The 19,225-nt window shown below is 36.7% G+C and overlaps 1 protein-coding gene across 1 annotated transcript in view; it reads right to left on the minus strand.

The window, feature by feature from the left end:
* Nucleotides 1-6,905: 6,905 nt before the first annotated feature.
* Nucleotides 6,906-19,225, minus strand: part of MYO3B (myosin IIIB) — a gene marked incomplete at its 5' end in the record, with an annotated part of 167,784 nt that continues 155,464 nt past the window's right edge. Inside the window, 3 exons of the mRNA XM_029087165.1 lie at nt 6,906-7,336; nt 8,659-8,705; nt 9,080-9,186. Of these exons, the coding sequence (XP_028942998.1) occupies nt 7,201-7,336; nt 8,659-8,705; nt 9,080-9,186 (290 nt within the window). The remainder of the gene's footprint in view (nt 7,337-8,658; nt 8,706-9,079; nt 9,187-19,225) is intronic.

Below are 19,225 nucleotides of genomic sequence, written 5' to 3' on the forward strand. Positions count from 1 at the left end.
GGATTTCTCTACCACTAAGTGGGCAATGGCATTCAGTCAAGGCGCTGTAGGAGGAGTTTCTCCATATCCATCTGTCTTTCCATGACTTACAGATGGAAAAACACTGTCTTTTAAAATGTTCAACTCAGTAGGATGACAGTAAAATGAAATGAACAATCAAAGCACATAAGATGCCAGTCTGAACCACTGCACAGCACTACCAGCAGACCCAGTGTTCTGCTCTCATCCCATCGGTCACGTCCTGTTAGATCACATCCCATTTTATCACAGTCTGTTGCATTATTGTTGCAGCATGCTGGAATGTTGAATGAGCAACATTATCAATCAATACCAATTTCCAATTGGAATTCAGATGTAAATCTGCACTGAGTTAAAAATGCTGCATTTTATAATACAAGTTATCAAAAGATACAGTTTTATGAAGACTCCCATTTTGTTTCTTCTATCAAAACTTCATTTCTAACATCAATTTAATAAAATAAATTAAGTCTTTGTCTGCATTAAGTAGAGCACTTATTTTTGAATTTGGATGTAAACTTCCATCACACTAATCCTACAGAACAAGAACGTAAAGAACAGTGGTTAGATTCATACTTTTTTTTCTCTTACAGCTTTCACCTTGAGGCATAAAGCCAAACTAGGAACATTGTAGTTAATATATTGTTTTGTCCCAAGTTTTAGCTGTATGAACTGATGGACTGAGCTGCTTCTCTCTTAATCTACAGCATTCTGTAGTTTTAGAAGTGTGTGTGTGAATTGGGGAGTTTAGATTAATGACAATCTAATGAAATTAACAGATTATTTTTAATTATTCTTCTTGTGACAGAACTGATGAGTGCTCATTCCTGGGGTGACAGAAATTACAAAAGTAAAAGTTTCTGTTTCAAAGATTTTGTGATCTCATTAAGAGCCATTCTGCCATAGAAACCTTTACATAATCTCTCCCATTGCATTAACTGTGTTAATTTGTTGCTTATAACAGGGAGCAGCAGCAAGAACAAAAGCACTGAATAAACCGTGTCACACAATTTTGCTCCAACGTAGCACCTCCATATTGTCATTTCCTGGCTATACAGCAATGCCATACTCCAGCACCCAGCTTCCAGAGGATCACTTCCACCAGAACCACAAGACCCTGCTACTCCCATCCTGGCCTCACGCATCTCCACCAGTGCATTACATGGCATGGCGCACCAGTTCTGCCATTCCAGTTTTAGATAGGTCTCCATCAGAGACTTGCCATGATCAGCAGCACAACAATTTTTGGAAACAGCCCTGCCAGGCCTCCCTCTCTCCCTCCCAGCACTGTACTCCGGCCCAATGGGCTGCATCCAGTCTTTGTTGTGCCGATATTACTTTCACTAAGAGATCAAGATGAGACTTTCAAGCCTATATTTCACTGGTGATGGGTGAGAAATTGGGACTTGGGTCTTTTGCAGAAAAATGCAAACATGTTGGTCTACCTACTTGCCATCTCCGTTTGTCAACTATCTTATGAAATACTATTTAAATTATCGAAAAAATTATCTCTCCACAATTTAATTAAAAAAATAGGCCTGCCAAACAAAAGCAAGGAATTTAATCTATCACTGGCCTGATCAATAACACATAATCTGGTTTCTGTAAACATTATGCCATGATGTGTTTTTCATTTATCTGCTCCTATGTCCTCTAGCATCACAGCACAAGTACTACAATAAACACTCCCCTAATAAGACAATGTATATATTTACTGTTCTGACAGATATTGGATTTATACATGTAATAAAATAATTTCCAATAATTCTTGAGAAATCCATTAAGACAAGTCAGGGCATCAGCTGGTGTTTAAAGACACAGTGAGCTATTATTATGAGTTGTCGGCCTCCTCCCTTACCAGTTCCAGTGCCCAGCACGGAGACACAAAGCCTCTCACTGAGTTCTGTAACCTTTTGCTCTGCCCCAGAGGACTGTTCCCTGGCCTTTAGCTTCCACAGCATCCTGTGCTACTTTTGTCAGTCTGGGAGTCATGCTTTGTTGTCAAGCAGAAACATTTTCTGTTAACTAAGCGTTCTGCTACAAGTCCTCCCAGGGTGAACAGTCTTAAAGAAAAGGCACATTAATGAAACACATTTCTAGTGTTAACAACAAAATTGATGTTAGTTCTCCTATTTTGTTGTCAGAGTTAAAAGCAGGATGGGTAAGTTTATTACATGGCTTGCGCATATATCAGTAACTAAAATGACTTACCTGTTTCCTATAGGATTACATTTCTGTGCCATCTTGTTTTATCTTTAATTGTATGTCCTATACAATTATAGAAGACATTATATAAATGTCTTCTGGTTAACCTGAAGACATTTAAAAGTGCCAGAGCTTGGTTGTCTCTCAAAATTCTCCTTCCACTTTGGGGGGGGGGGGGGGGAAGGAATGAGAAGTAGAATGAGTATGGTAGACTTCAGTTATTTATCTCATTGCTAACTATTTTACAATAAAAAGCAATATCCTTATACAATTACAATTCTTACAAAAGGAGGGAAAAATTATTCAATTATATATCTAATTTCAAAAGATTAAATTTTAAAATTTGGACTTAAAATGCCATTTTACATCAATTTAAATTTGTTGTAAAATAGCTAGTAGTACCACCCAGGTATCTTGACCTCCACCCATTTGCTTTCACCACAAAACTGCCTTCTTAGTCCCTCTCCATTAAATTATATAACTTTTTCCCAAATTACTTATTTCCTAATTTTCACCAAAGAAAAAACTTGTGAAGAAACTCTACTTACAGTGATGGACCTGAGTTCTAAGACATGAGATTTGATCATTTGTCCTCATATACATGAAATCAAGCAAAGACCAATGGATACTGAAAAAAGACCATGATGTATTAAAACTGTGGGCCTTAGGCATACGTGTATTGCATTATTACAGACAACCACATAACGAAGCGTATGAAACTCATCCTGTTTTCCTACTGTTTATTGAGTTCAACACCAAATATGAACAGACCTAAAGACACTACATATCTTCAATTTCTTATTTATTTTAAATCTTTAATATTTTTTATATTTAAAACCATACCCGTTTTTCATGATGATAGAAGATATAAATAAAAAAATATTCCTTCACAATAATGGATGTTTGTTATGACAATGAAAGTTAGAGATTATCCAGTTAAGACTACCTTTAAATAAAATATAGCAAAACTTGAAGGGATCTAAACACAGACAATAGCAACACTGGGAGATTGCTTACAAATCTTTATAGTCTGCAACCTTTTACACTGAATGACAAGTGCATGGAGGGATACATAAAAAGTAGTATCAAGGAAGTAAATTGGTGGCTCCCTCTTAGCCTCTGACAGCACAAGTCGGGAGGTCTCCAATGCAATTAGAAAGGACCATGTTTAAATACATTCCTTTTGTTTAAAACAGAAACAAAAAAATCCTCTTTGTGTTTGTATGCATGTGTGTGTCTGCATAGCATTCAGTACCACAGTGTACCAGAAGTCAGGAACTTAGTGGAATTAAAACACAATGAGACAATTGCTTGGAGATATAAGCATTCACAGTTATGTAAAATATAGAAAAATATCATGTAAGTATATAATTATATAAGCTTTTTTCTGATATTAGCAACTATGCTAAATGACATAAGTTAATCAGGAAGAAATTTTCCTTCCAGGAAGATGACTTTGTAATTGTCCACTGTGGGTTACTTTCTGTACCTACCACTGTAAAATTTCGGTTTGCTTGTTACCACCAAAAGGAAAACCAACCTTTGGTCTGTTTGGATTTATCAAAGTCTTCAGCTTTACATTATTTATACCTATATTTTTTAAACCTCTCAGTAGCGACAACTCCTCGGATGGCCTGACAGGGGCCACTTAAAAGATGTTCAGTGCACAAAAGCCCTTTCCACCACTCTCACAGTGGATGGGTGAGGAAGGTCACAGTGGGGGCAAATTTAAGATGGCTGCAATTTACTCCTGTTCTAAAGTCCCTTTATGTTACTAAAGTGATGTAAATGTTTAAGTGAGAAGCACGTTTAAAATTACCAAATGAAAGGGGCTAATCTCCAAAAGCTCCCTGCCTGATTTTTGTTGGCACAGAGAGGAGTTTTTAAGCTCCCATAACTGAAAGGCAGAAATTGTTGTCAGCAAGAACCAGTTTCTAGTGCCATTAAGGTCTACAGAAGAAAACCTACTAAAACCCCTTGTTGAGCTTCACCCTTTTCTTTCCCATCTGCTGAAAACTGTTCAATACGTTACACACTAAGAAATTTTCTTCTTCCTAACAGGATTTAAACTCTTTACTTTTATAAAATAAACCAGTATATGTCATGAACTATTAAGCAAAATACGTTAATATTTCAGGATAATATGTGAAAGGAAATACATCAAAACAATGCTTCAATGGTATCAAAACCGAATGAGAAAATCTAAGCAATTCACATTGATATGCTCCTACTGACCATGATCATCACACTGACATGTCTCCTATACTTCTCATGTACAAATCAATCAACCCAAACACACACATCTATCACTGTTCAACTCTTTGGCCAGTTTTAATGGACAAACTGCATGGCTCTACAGCAAGCTGAGGATTCAGCCTTTAATAGTCTAAAGGCATACACGTGCTCTAAAATGAGGATGAGAGAAGTCCACCTCACAGGGGTTGTTTGGTGAAGGTAATGGGAATTGATCAAAAACAAATGAGGAAAGGGGGATAAGTTATGAAATAATAAAATGCACAGACTGGATTTGTGCCCAGTTTTTAGCCAGAAAGTAGCAAATATGAAAACACACTACTTTTAGATAGTAACTTCAGTATGAAAATATTAGTGACATTAAACTAATTTTCAAAATTATAGCAGATGTAGATAGTGGCATTGCATACAACACGGAAAATACTGTATTTTACCCTTTCTATGCAATTAAAGGCTGCTTAAAATCTCTTTGAAGTCCATTTCTGATGTCTGAGATTGATACAAGCTTAACAACTGGGAGGAAGAAAGAAGAAACCTAAGGAATGCACTTAGAGAGTGTGTGCTTTTTGCTTGTGCTTTGCTATTTAATGTTCTGAAGCTGCTCTTGTTAACTTGTGGCTGTATTCAGGAAAGTACTTAATAATGTGCTGAAATTTCATTGATTTCAGTGGGACTTAGTTAGGCTTTGGCTTAAGTGCTTGACTGAATTATATATTATTTTTCACTTTCCCTTACTTCTTCATAAACTTAATAGAACTACTCAAGAGTAATGCATTACTCAATGTAAGGTAAACTGTTGGTTTTCAGACAGGTGACATAATACTTAACTGGAAGCCTCACTACCGTTTAACTGAAAAAACTGATAAACTCTAACTACACATAATAATGATGTGAATTGCACTAATAATAAAACTTTATTTTCCCAAATAGTTTTCAAAAAGGATGGAACCATAAAGCATCGATATTGCTAGAACTCCATGTGATCTATGCCAATATAAGAATAGAGTAAGTATCACAGAATCACAGAACGTTAGGGATTGGAAGGGACCTCGAAAGATCATCTAGTCTCAGCAATTCTCTGTTGTTAAAGGAGTCTCTCAATTTTAAAGGCTCTGAAGTCCACAGCCAGATGTACAGCAGAGGAGAATGAGGAGTGAACTGAAGGACTTCAATCTCTTGCAGGATTTTAATGTTTAGTTGCCAACTTCTCTTACATTTTGCACAAGAATGAGAGAAGGCTTGTTCTTCCTGGAACAGCTGAATCCTTCTTTAATCCTCATCTGCCCTGTCTGACTTAATTTTTGTATTCAAGAGGAGAGAGAAAGCTTTTGCTGAACTATTTCTCATTACCTTTTCTCCTTTCAAATCTTACTCAGGCTTAAGGGTGCCCTGACTGCACTTGGGTCTCATTTCCCATGCCATCTTTCCTTGTCTGGTGGTCAAAAAGATGGTGCCAGTGAACCCTGATAGTAAGAAATTCTGTAGCTTAAGGAACAGGTGTGAACTGCCCCTCCATAAGGAAGAAGGATCATTAGCACAGATGAGGGTAAGCCCATTGGAGTGGAGATAAAAACAAGCATCATTATTAGATCTATATAATACATGGTCAGATTTAATCAGTATGTTTTCTTAAAAAAATAAAAAAAAGAATTTTGATTAAATTTGTAAGGCGGTATACATGTGAATATTTTATTTCCAAAAGTTTTTGACGAGAGCTTGTATGGAAAATCAGCAAAGAACTGTCACAGATCAAACTGTGGCTCAGAAACAGAAAGTAAAGAGTAAAATGAAATAGCCATCTTCTGTCACAGAAATGGTACCAGCAAAGCAACTCAGTGTTCCATACAAAGTTACATATTGTTTCATTAAGGATTTGGAAATAAAGTGAAAAGCAAGTAGTAAAAATAGCAGGTGACATTTTTTTCCTCCTACATGCAAGAGGGCTGTTGAAATGTAGGAATCACTGGAGCCCAGAGATACAGGTTAAGAAAGAAATTAAATATTTGCATGGATAACAAGAATAATGAGTCATAATGATGGTGTTAGTCACAAGGGCTATATGAAGCAGTATGTGAAAAGTCAGCTTTAAAACTGTTTTGCTTCTTGTATTTGAAATAATCCTTCAAGTTAAACTCATGGTAAACTAATACTTTATAAGAAAAATATTCATGAGGTAAATTGAAACACTATTATTTTAGATTATTTTACTCTGTACATTTTTGCAGTGTTAAAAGCCATACATAGCACAGAAAGTTATAAAGGAAAATGTTTAATATCAGTCTAATGAAATACAAAATATTGTCACATGACCTCAAATGAAAATTTTTAATATAGAGTTCTTCTAATACAGTTCAGTTCCTTGATCTTATTTTTCACACAGCTTTACCAGCAGTTGTGCCAGCACAACAGAAGGGATGGCACAGGGTGGGAAGAAGGGGTCAGAACTATATAAACTAACTGCTACTAAAGAAACCTGTCTGTTACCAACATCAACACATACAAGTAGTGTTGATGTAATTCCCCTTAACTGGAATTACTTATAGAAATACAGCTAAATGTGACAATTTACAACTGCAAAACTAGGTCTAAATCAGTGAAAGAAAGTTACAGCTGAAATTGTATTTTTTAGGATATTATGTAAACACACGTGCACAAAGTTAATTGGAAGAGATTACCAGCATGAAAATACACTTATCAGTATTACTCAACAAGAGTAAGTGAGGTTCAGCTTTGAGCAAAAGACACACCTCTTGAAGAAGGAGTTAATGGGGAACTGAAAAAGCTGTCATCTTCAGGGACAGATTCAACAGCTGACAATGATTTGTAATACTCATCCTCTCCGTCAAGCACTTTGATTTGGCTTGAAAGAAAACAAACATTTATTAAGTTAAAAAATGAATTCTGTCAATATCTTCAGAAACAGAAACTTCTCTGTCGATGTGAAAATGAAGAGTGCTAATACAAGAAAGGAACAAAACTAATGGGATGATCTGATGAGAAAGACACAGCTTTTATAAATACTTTTACTTTGCTATTACTTTTTAATGATTATACTCTGAATGGTTCTGAGGATCAGTGAAATGTAATACAGTTTTTCAGTTTGGGTGTACAGAATGATAGACCAACTATTTATATCAAATGGGCATTTCATTTGAGCAATGTGGCTTTTTTGTCTGCATATGTTCCACAAAGAGGGTATAATTTTGATAACGTATTTCAGCTGATGGTTTGCAGTGAATACGAGCCAAAGATCACATCACCAGTTTTTGGGGAAAGGCCTATTGACATCAAGGGGCTTTCATTTTCATTTTCCTGTGAAGTATGATGAGCACTGTAGTCCCATGTCAGTGCTTTTATTTTCTGAACAGGAATACAGACTTAAACTAGAGGAGATAAAATAAAACCAAATCTCATGCAGTTGTGTGAAATTTTGGGCTTTAACCTTGACTCAAAGACATCCTATTCATACAGTTATATTCAGAAGATTAATTAAAAACAGAGGAAATAATACAGACAGTTCTTGTATATTTTTATAGTAGATGCATTTGCAAGAGCAAGCATCCATCAATTCTCTCTGGTCCACGTGACCAATCAATGAAATATTTTGGCAATTGTATAGTAGACACCCTGGCTTTTGTAAATTATTTTCAGTGATTTCTACCTATCACCAGGTGATAACTGCTCATGTGACAATGAGCAGTTGAACTGACTCAGTTCAAAAGAGAATGAACTCCCTTTTGGGCTGAGTGGCATCTCTGTTAGTTCTTAAAATGTGCTCCCGGCGGAGGGCTAAAGCTCACTGCGAGTGTGCTGCTGCAAAGCTGGCGGGGCTTCTGTTCATGTTCTAGGTCAGAGAACTTCAGTTTCAACACCCCTCATCTGGCACCTTTCACTAGTCCTAAAACCACTTAAAAACATGAAGAAAGCCTTTTTTTTTTTTGTAGTAGTAGTACTCAGAGAGAGCTCGGGAGCATATTTTGTGAGAATCATTTCTAGCGTCTGCAGACAGCAGTACATAAAAGTTTTACATTTGCTTCTGCAGAAAATGTCCAATGTCAATGCACAGAAATATGTTAATTGTTTATTTTTAGAAACCTCTCTAGAAAGTTTTGCATATTCTGCAATATCACAAAGGACTTCTTCTGTTTACAGTTGCTTAGAACTAAGAAGATAGATATTTACCCAAGTTTTCTTGGCTTCCTCTTGCTCCCTTGATATTCTAGAGTTCCCTGTGGAGAGGGCCAAGAACACACAGTCAAAGCAAAGCAGCAAGTCGTTAATTTTTAATTCAAAGTGATTTTGTGTTGAATGCAAGCAGATGCTGATAATATCAGAAGTCACAGCATAATTTTTTTGATCAAAGGGCTCAAGTGAGCCTGATGAAGCATGCATCTTGCTCGTCTTTGATAAACCACATCAATTATTCACCGTGAAGGCAGACATCCTGACATGAAAGCAACAGATAAAGAGCATAAGCACATGTTCAAGACGAGAGCAGAAGAACGTGGGGGAGGGGCTGGAGGGGCTGAAACAGGTATTAATAACAGAATTATTAACTGGAAACAAAGCCAGTAAAACAGCTTTATTGCCACTTTGAACTCACATTTAACTGGTTATAGTACATGTTGTCCTCAGGGCTATTCAGCGTTTTGGGCTGCTGACATCGTCGACGAGGTGTTCTCAGCTTCTGTTCAAGACAGTTTTCTGAACCTACAGTAAGATAACACAATTTAGTTTTAAGCTGTGCCAGGTGCTGTGAACGTCTTAGCATATTTTAGTTTGTAAACAGTCTTTTCTTATGTCCTATTTGGTCCTGAATTTATTAGCGAGTCTGTCCTATCCAAAGTAGGCACACAGAAACTTAGGGATCTTTGTTTTCTCTTTTGAAACTTAGTCCAAACACAAGTTTTTAAGCAGAACTTTATTTTTCCTTTTATATTTTTTTTTTATTTTTCCATATATCTATAGCTCCTTATTCCTTTCACACTTTATCTTAATATCTTCTGTTATCTAAGCAGGAAATGAGGTATATTGTGACTAGCTAGGATATATCATTCAGCAGCAGCAAAATCGTTTTTCTACAGTAGACAGTATCAAAGCCTTTTGACTGATGAGACTCAGTCTGTTATAACAATTTTTATAATATAAAGAGGCTACCTTCTTGACATGGTGCTCTGTTTAATCAGAGTAATCAGACCAGTTTGGAATTATGCTTTCTTAATATAATTTGTGATGTGCTGTAAAGTAATAGTTGCTTAAAGTCATCTGGAAAGCAGAGTTTAAAGATGAAGGAAATAATTCAGAAGGGGTGGATTCTCAAAAGAACTAACAACTTTTTTATTCCTTTTTTTGTATTAAAGAAAAAAGACATTATGGTGTGCTGTACTTTACCAGGTGTTTTCTGTGGCACATCCTCTAGATTAGCAGGACAACTATTTTCAGGACAAATCAGAATCACTAGGTTACCGAAAGACATTGTGGATGGTAAGGAAAAGTAATTTACTTTTCAAATAATTCTCACAACGCCTTTGACTTTTCTGGTATTTCCCTGCTAAAAAATATTTTAGTGACAGTATGAATAAAACCAGTTTTTGGTAGCACTGTAGGAAAAACATACATCTTATCACATTTGCATTCCATACTGCACAGGGAATTTGCTCTGATACAAAAGACCAGCACAAAGATCGAGTAGCACAGGAGTTCCTTTAAACACTTCAAAACTGAAGTCAAAATGGCTTGTGTGGATGCAGGGCTCTAATCTCTCTTAAATCTATTTGTAAGATCTGGCCTTAAGGAGCAGGTAATATTACAAAGGAGGTTTATTATACACCCAGGTTTACAGTTTGCAACTACCGTACTTTTCTGCAATTACTGAGTAGGGTAGAGGAGATGGCTGAACTTTGGCCTTTTCAGCCAAATGACTGACTGTTCTGGGAGATTTTATCTTTTTCACCATCTTTCTCCTTCTCAACAATAAAATTTGAAAGATATTAGTTTCCTCTCAGTGTGGGACTGCAATGTCTGTGTGGGAGGGGAGCACTTGTTTCATGACAACTGTCACATTCCCTCACAACTCCTGGGAGGTGGGTTAAATGGCCACCAAGGAACTGACTGCAGAGCTGGGTCTAAAATTCAGAAACAATTTTATAGACAAAGGTTACATTTCTCCACTAATACAAAATAACTTTTAAATAATATGTTCATGCTGCTTGCTAATTTAATACCTGAAGCTTCAGTACTTTATAATAAAGCTTATACAAGCTTTATACTTGAAAGTATAAACTTTCAAGTATAAAAGTATAAACTTTCAAGTTCAATAATCCTTTGTATTTTTGCTAAAGAATTTCTGATGGTTGAACCTGAACCTTTGCTACTCACCTTTATTGTATATTACCAGACAAGGCATAAGCTGTTCTAGAATATACTTCTGGGGAAATTGGGTGCCCAAGTAATTAATATCTGTCTCTTTGGAATTTTTTTTTTCTCTAATATTTAGATAGAACATAAATGCAATCTGGTTCTCTCTGAACCCTGGAAATTTTGTAGAAGACCTGCCATAACTACATTCTACTCTCTCTCTGTTTGCTCTGAAAGTTACTCAAATTGACCTTAGAGCTTTCTGTCTCAGGACAGCAGGGTCTGCAATTTTTTCAGTCGCAAGGCGATGCGAGTTCCTTTTTACAGCAATGTAGTTCTTGTATACTTCTCCACAAATCATTTTTTTTTATTCTACCAAGAGGGTGGTATGACAAAAGACTCAGGTCCTCACAGTTACGTATAATTTCACGTACCTCTCTGCAGCTTGCCAGAAGTAAAAACACAGCACACAAATATTTATAAATTCTCAAACAGTATGATAATATGATGGGGTATTCTTTTTTCCTTTCCTCCAAATGCTGTTGAAGCCTTCATGTTATTTTTTCAAAGCACCTATATGTATAGTCTTTGTTTTCAGAATGTCTTATATTCACTAGGATTCCGAGAGACTAATATTTTGCTCTAGCTTTTTATCCTGACACTTAATTATTTCTGTGTATTCTATGGGTGGTCTGCAGCTTATGTCCTCCAAAGGAAATAACCTTTCAGTGGGCCCATTTGTCTTAGTGTTAGTAGCATACTACACGAACACTACAAAATCTGGTAACACTTATCATAAACTACCATATCTGGAGAAAATGGTATTAACATGTGCTCAACACTCAGCAGTTGAATAAGCATTTTAAATGCTGTTCTAAAATATTTTGCTTTGATGACAAACTTAAAGCCACCAATAAGAAAAAAGTCACTTGTCATTTTAATAGTAATAGCAGCAGCACCAGTACATCAGTATCATTAACAGGGTATTGTCTACACTGCATCCAAATTGTGCCAAGTGCCTCTGGCATGTCCAGGCTCCTGAGTTTGTTACAAATTTAGAGACCAGATGAGAGAATGAGCATGTACACTTCCTTCAGGTTGTCCTTTAGCACCATTTTTTAAGAGATCTTCCCCCATTTGTCTGGAATAAAACTTTTTTTGTAATTCTAAGAGCAGAAATTCCTTAGGTTACAATTTCCTTATCGGTAAAGTCCTTACTGCAGTGCAGAAACAACAGAGTAGGCAAAATGCCATCTGCCAAGTGCCCTATCTCAGCTGACCTACTGAGTGTAGGGTAGCTGAGATTCCAGGAATCCTCCTCCTTTCCTCACTTAAACCCAGAGAGGCTGATACACATGGATGAGCTGGCTCCTGTGGATGCTTCCCTAAAGCTACCACAAAATTGATGTTGCTTAGAGCAAAGGGAATTAGCAACTGGCAAATAGGTAAATCTGTTGGGGAGTATAAAGTATTTATAAGTAAACAAATTGATGGGGTTTCTGTTTACTGCCCTATTACCACTATTGGTTACTCTTTTTATTTCTCTGATACCTAACAGCCCAAGTCAATAGACCAGGACCTTGCAGTGCTCAGACAGATTAAAAAGATGTGTGTTTCAATGAAATGAAAAGTCAAACATTCAAGTTACATTTTTCAGAGCTGGGAATTGCATAGCTGGAAAGCAGTGTCTCCAGAAGAGACTTGGGAATGATCAGAATTATTCAGCTGAATATGAAGTAGACTGGGTGCAAAGCAGATGACTGCTCAATAGAAACAGGAAAACAGTTTAATTGTTGAATGCAGAATTATTTTAAAGTGTGTGCTGTAAACTGCAGAATGTTTTGAGAACAAGAACAATCTGAAATCTGGAAAACCTACCATGTGGTGAGAAATTTAAAGAGACTGTTCTATTTAATTTTTTCAAAAGAAGGTTACGAGGTGATTTGAAGCAAGTCTGTATAGAAGGTGGAGGGTTTTTCACCTGCAGAAACAAAAGTCTGAACTGTCTCATGGTCAGAAGTGGAAGAAAATTTCAGACTAGAAATACAGCACATAATGAACTCAATCAGTCAGAAGAAAAAAATATTGAGCAGTATGATGGAAACTCAGGTTGAGACTGGAAGCCTTTTGAAAAGGCATCTTTTGACTTAATCTAAGTTAAAAACTATTTAAGATATGACATTGATCACTTCTAGCTTAATATGAATTAATTTCTCTAATGTGATTTTTATCATGAATCTCAATCTGCAGAAGACTTTGTATTGATATTTTGATTGCTGGGATATACTTTCACCTCTGAATTTCCGTGTGTTTCTTCTTCTTCTTTGCTTTCTTATGGCTGAAATGGAAATATTTTTCTTCAATTGGCCATCACATCCATCATACTGACACTTTTTATGATATCTCCTATCTTGGAGATGATTAGCACATTTCTTATGCCATATCTTATTCAGATGATTTTTTTGTTTAAAAATCCACCCTTTCCATAAGCTGCAAAGGACTCTGTCAGAAATGCACAAAATGACAAACACTAAGACTTAACAGAAGACTTTAAAATGCTCTTTAGCACTGACACAAGGACTTTTGCAGCTAGGATTTGGGCCCTGACCAGTACTTTCGAAAGACTACCGAAAATATGTATTTTTCTAATGACTTCCCATGAGGCACATGTCTTCACCTGATATTCAGTGAAGATCTCATCTTAGATGTCTTGTCTGTCCTGCTTATCTTGGTATTGAAAACTTGTGGACAGGCTCTGGGCATAATCTTTAGAGGAACTGAGAACCATCAGATTTTGCTCCCTGAAATTAAGCTAGGGTCTTCATAAACTGTTCATTATTAAACCCTTGCTGCAAAAATCCCTTGATGCTGATAACCTTGCCAAACATTGCTAATTTTTCCTATATAGAGGATTCTGCAGAGAAAATGGTGATGAGGCAGCTACAACTGCATTTGGAACTTGCAAAATCCACTCATGTGACTCAGATTGTTTTAAGGTCGGTGGAGCACAGAGTGGGCTCTAAGGAATGCAGAGAAGGAAGGGATCTTTGCCAATGTGTCAATGCCACAAAGCAGGCTGCATCACTGATTCCCTTGCTGAAGGGATTCCATCCACTAAAACACATAACGAAGGGTAAAGCTGATTACTCTTATTTTCCTTCTGAAGCCATCTACTCAAAGCAGGTTTGGAAGGGGTTAATCTTGTCTCTTTTTCCATTACAGGTGAACACAAACCTTATATCACAGGAAGGGTAGTCCTTCTCTAATTACTCAGATGGGGAGATTTAGAGTACGAGAAGGGGCAGCCTGCTAAAGGAAAGGTAATGGGGCCATTTAGGGGATCATATATATTATTAAAAGAGTAAGCAAATAAAGTAGAGAAATCAGTTTGACCAAGAAAAATAGTAAGCATGTGGCTGATTTCCAATCTATAATATCAGATGAAACATGAAAGTGCAACCCTTAATTATAAGCAAATATTAGCACAGGCTCATGGGATCTCATCATAACATTTCAAGGTCTACATTCATGAAAATTTAAGCAATGTTTAAAATCATGTTAATTTGTTCTTTGTTTGTTTCTTTCCCTGCCAGTCTAATTTATTCCAAAAGACTTTGGCTCTTGAGCCTGGATATATTGATCATGCCTATGTAAAGCATTGTTATAGCCTGGGGAGAAGACTTTTGTGGAAAAACTTGTCTTTGTTCTCCTTTGATAATTTATATGTATTTTGATGTTTTCAAGCTTTTCCAATTTTGAATCATTTTTCAAGGCAGCAAGTTAACTTCACTTTTTCTCTTGAAGTCTTGGGCAAATGCAGAAATGACCTTACAGACAATGATAATGTACATCCTCCTCCTGGACTGGATGCTAAGTGGTTAATTACATACAGCATATTGATTTCAAGGAACAGTTACATTTTCTTCTGTGCCATACAAGTCTGTTCAAGTAGAGGACTCACGGGGTTAGTGATTCTGGTCCCACTCATATCAGTATTAAATGGGAGTGACTGAATGCCACTTATGCAGTAAAAAATGCTGTAAATGAACTGGGCTTTATTGTTCTAATTATTTCAGATTTATTTTAAAAAAGAAAAATTTACAAAGGGCACATAATGCTGTTTGGTCATGAGTGTTCATACAAACATATCTTCCTCCCTTTCTCATTCCCATAATTCTGCACCATTTGAACAAATTTGCATCACATCATAAGTGCAAAATGGGAGTAAAATGAAAAACTTGCCTGAGAAGCAGGGTGAATACTCAGGCAGTTAGTCTCACTGAGTGCTGCATCTGCCTGCCTGCCATACTCGAGCCAGTTAATGCAGAACTGTCTTGCACATCCCTGTTCTAAACTGTGGTCAGCATGACTTTAGGATGAGCACACATTAAGAAATACCAGGCCCACATCACAGAGTATTTGTACACTGCCTGTTAAATGCTACCAGCTACAAATGCATCAGAAACAAAGACAGGATAACAGGTCTATCAGGCTTCACAGAGCAAGCGCTGTAGAATAATCTGTAGCTTCATTTGGGAATAATGAAGTTATCAGGTCTATCCTATATGCTATAAATTTAATTATATCATGGTAGTTCTGCAAAAATGCTGAAGGCTGACAGAAAATAAACACACTGTCTCTGAAAGATTTTAATCTCAGTACAGACAAAACCACACTAAGAGACAACAACATAGGGTAGGCGAGAATAAAGAACAAGACTACTTGGTGATTTAAGTAATGAGGGATGTCTCTAATATCTGCTTTTCCCTTCTAAGGTTAATGAGAGGGCAAAACGAAAACTACAGAAAAGAGAAATGGACAGGAAAAAAAACCAAAAAATGAAACAAGTAAGATACTGAGAAACTAAGGAAGAGAAGAAAAGGGAATACACAATCATTAATGGTGAAGCAGTAGAACCTAAGAGGATTTGATTAATCTAGCAACATCAGGAGCCTGGAGGTATATTGGCATACTTGATACATTAACAATTGTAATTTTCTCTAGGATACTTTATGCTTACCTAGCAGTAGCTTCACAGCTCTGCATATGTTCAATAAGGCCATCCATTCCATTGGTAGGAACCATTCTTGACACCAAATTCCCTCAGTCCTTTAATCTACAGAAGAGTGTCCAGGGCTACTTATAGGGGCTAATGCTTGTCAGGCTGCTAGTGACAAGCGAGAATGGAAAGACCAATAAATTAAATGTCCTTTGAGGAGTTACAAGGCCTCAGCCCTTGCTAACTCTCACAAAATATCTTACTGGAGCTTCACGTAAGTGTTGCTAAGGGAAAAGATGTTAACTACTTTAAAAAAGATATAGTAACGCCTGGAGAGAGTGACTAATCCTTAGCAAATCCTGAAACTCCAGTGTAATCAAAGTTCTTACTCGGATTCAGTAGGTAAGAATAATAAGTCAGATTTAATTATTTTCAGTGTAAAGTGCTTTGTAGTCTAATTCTATAGCTCCAAATGTAGTTACCAGATTGACTGAAAACACAGAATATGGAGGGGTAAAAAGTCCTATAATAGAAAGATTTAAAATAAAACAAAACCAAGCTTCATGATCACCTCAGATCCCCCACACAACTGTGGTGAACTAGAATTCTGTTTATTCAGATGGAGTGTGCTCACAGTGCCAAGAGCCATAGACTGCTAGGGAAATTAGTGTAGCCTCTTTGATGTCATGTGCATCCCAGAATCTGTAACACACTCCTAAAACTGTGAGCATTGCCTTTTGTTTATAACCCTAAACAGAACCATTTGAATACACACACTGAAAGAATGTAACAGAAGCAATGCATTTTCTTCCACCCAGTGATTCATTACTTAGGGCTTCATTTTGGATACTACAGTTCTATGCAAAGCCATATGCTTTAGATTATAAAGCACACTAAGCAAATCCTAAGTTTTTCAAGATGGTATGTAAAGGCTGTTTTTGCATCTGTTTGTTGCCAAAGACCCAGATGATACTGTAATTAGAACAACAAATATTTTATGTGAAATCAATCATTTAGCTGTTTCTGAACCATAAGACAATGGCTTTTAGATACACTTTGTTGGGAAACAAGATCCATAAATAGTTAGAATGTTGGCTTTTGTTGTTTTTTTCCCTTCCAACACAATTCTGATCCTTCAGTATTTGTCACTTCTTTCAGTTTCTATTGTGAGTGATTTAACTGTAGAGGGAAAAGGCAGAGATTAAACAAAGCATACTGAAGAACTAAACGGTCAGTGACTAACATGGGTAAGGTTCAAACTGTGTTTCTACAAGTACTGTCCTGAAGACATGTCTTTCTATACACATTGAAGATATGCAACCCCTCATATGCCCTGCACGTAACAACACCTAATAGTGGGTTCCAGGGGTGTGGCAACCAGCCAACTAACCAGTCAAAGCCCAAGAGGTTTACACAGCTACAACTTTAACTTCAGGAAAAAAACCCCAAATCACGCCAAACCATCCTGAATGGCAGAAACTATTTCTGGACAAGGAAGAAAATTTAACTGATGATTACTTTTCTTCCCCTGCTTCAACTTGACCCAAAGTGGTCATGGAAGCTGCTTTTTGGTTAATTCTTGTGATCTTTTCAGAAGAGACAGTTACTGATGAAAACCAGGACATTTCAGGTATGCTGTAATTGCTACTTATCACAACAGATTTCCTGATTTTAGAAGACCTGCTTAATCCAATAGCCACCAGGTGACAAGAAATAGCTATATTACATTATCATGTGAGGTAAGTGATGTTTCTCGCTGTTTGAGTGAAGCTGTATAATCAATACAAGTGAATGAAGAATTTCACAGGAGAAGAACCTACTGAGAGCAATTAAATACAAAAAGATCACTTCTGGATTAGGAAATCCCTGAGTGACAAACTATGCTAGGCTGGAGAGTGTTCTGGGCAAATATCTCTGCTTGCCCTACTTTAGTACTATACTCTAGGCTTTTGCTCTTGGTAGCTGTCAGAGAGAGCAAATTAGGTTAAACAGACTTGGATTGGACTAGAAATGCTCTTTCCTATGGTGGTGTAGTTTTTTTTTGTTTGGGTTTGTTTTGGTTTGGTTTTTTTGTGAGGTTGCTAACATTCAAATAACTAGGAAAGAAAAAATCCACTTAAAATAAATTCAAACAGACCAAATCCCCAAGAGACATCTGAACCTGAACTTGAGGTAACTTCTCACAAGGTGCATATCAGAGTCTTCAATGCAAATATCATTTCAAGGTCAACATTAACTGCATACGACAGGACATTTGTATTACAGTTACCATTTTGTTAGCACTGCACCAGATCAGCCTGAGCTTCTGGAAGGCAGAAATCGAAATCCCATGCAAAGAGGAATACAAAGGAAAACCAGGCATTCTTCAATTTTCTGGACATGCCCCATTTTCCCTTCTCTGTAAGTATTTGTCTGAGGTACTAGTCTTGAAGAGGAAACACTGGAACACCTACACAGTCATTGTGCACCCAGAGGCTTGCCATGATGCAAGCTTGTCCTATCAGCATTATGTCAGTTGTTGGTGCAGTTTATTTATTTAGTGAAGTTAGAGAAAATACGATTAGAAAGAACCTCAAGTGACTATTTTGTCCTTCCTTGCCTTCCAAAGCAAAACCACATCTCATTTTGGAGGTCTAAGAAATTTTCAAAATTGCTCAGAAACAAAAGATAAAAAAAAAAATCCTCACAAACATAGCATCAACAGTGGAGCCACTTACTATTACTTCTGCAGAACAAGATGACAGCTATTCTTTCAAAGAATTAGGATGATGACTTAGTCAATCTGATTGATTAAATAGCTTTATGAACTTTAAAGTGTGAATCCTAAATATCATGACAGTATCATCAATTCTAGAGATATTCTCCAACGTACATTTGGACCTGCTAATGCACAAGTTTTTAAACTGCAGATTGTGGTCCTCAAGAACTGCATATCACGCTAATATGCCTCAGAAAACTCACTGGACACTTGACACTGGTTCATCTTGTGGATTCTAGCTAAAAAAAGCAAAGCATATGGGGGAAAAAGATGAAACAAACATAAAAAGTAAACACTGTGATTAACTTTTAAAAATAAAAAGTCAAAATATTCAGTGCATTAGAGAACAGTAACTAATCACAAATACTTTTCTAATACGGCTTCTCTACAGAGCCAACTACTGAAGTTGCCAAAAATGCATCTTACAAATGTGGGGAGTTAGTCTGTGCAATCAAAAGTAGGGCAGGAGGCAATCTGTAAGTTCACACTCAGTTAAGATGTGGTTCATAAAGGGCCAGTGTTTCAGAGTTGCTGTCCTAGCATATAGCCTGGATGCTTTTAAAGGTAATCCCTCACCTTCTTCCAAACTGTAATAATAGCATTTTTATCCCATACCCTCAGAGATTAAGCCACTT

Source organism: Antrostomus carolinensis, unplaced genomic scaffold (genome assembly GCF_000700745.2).
Source record: "Antrostomus carolinensis isolate BGI_N321 unplaced genomic scaffold, ASM70074v2 scaffold4791, whole genome shotgun sequence".
NCBI lineage: Eukaryota > Metazoa > Chordata > Aves > Caprimulgiformes > Caprimulgidae > Antrostomus > Antrostomus carolinensis.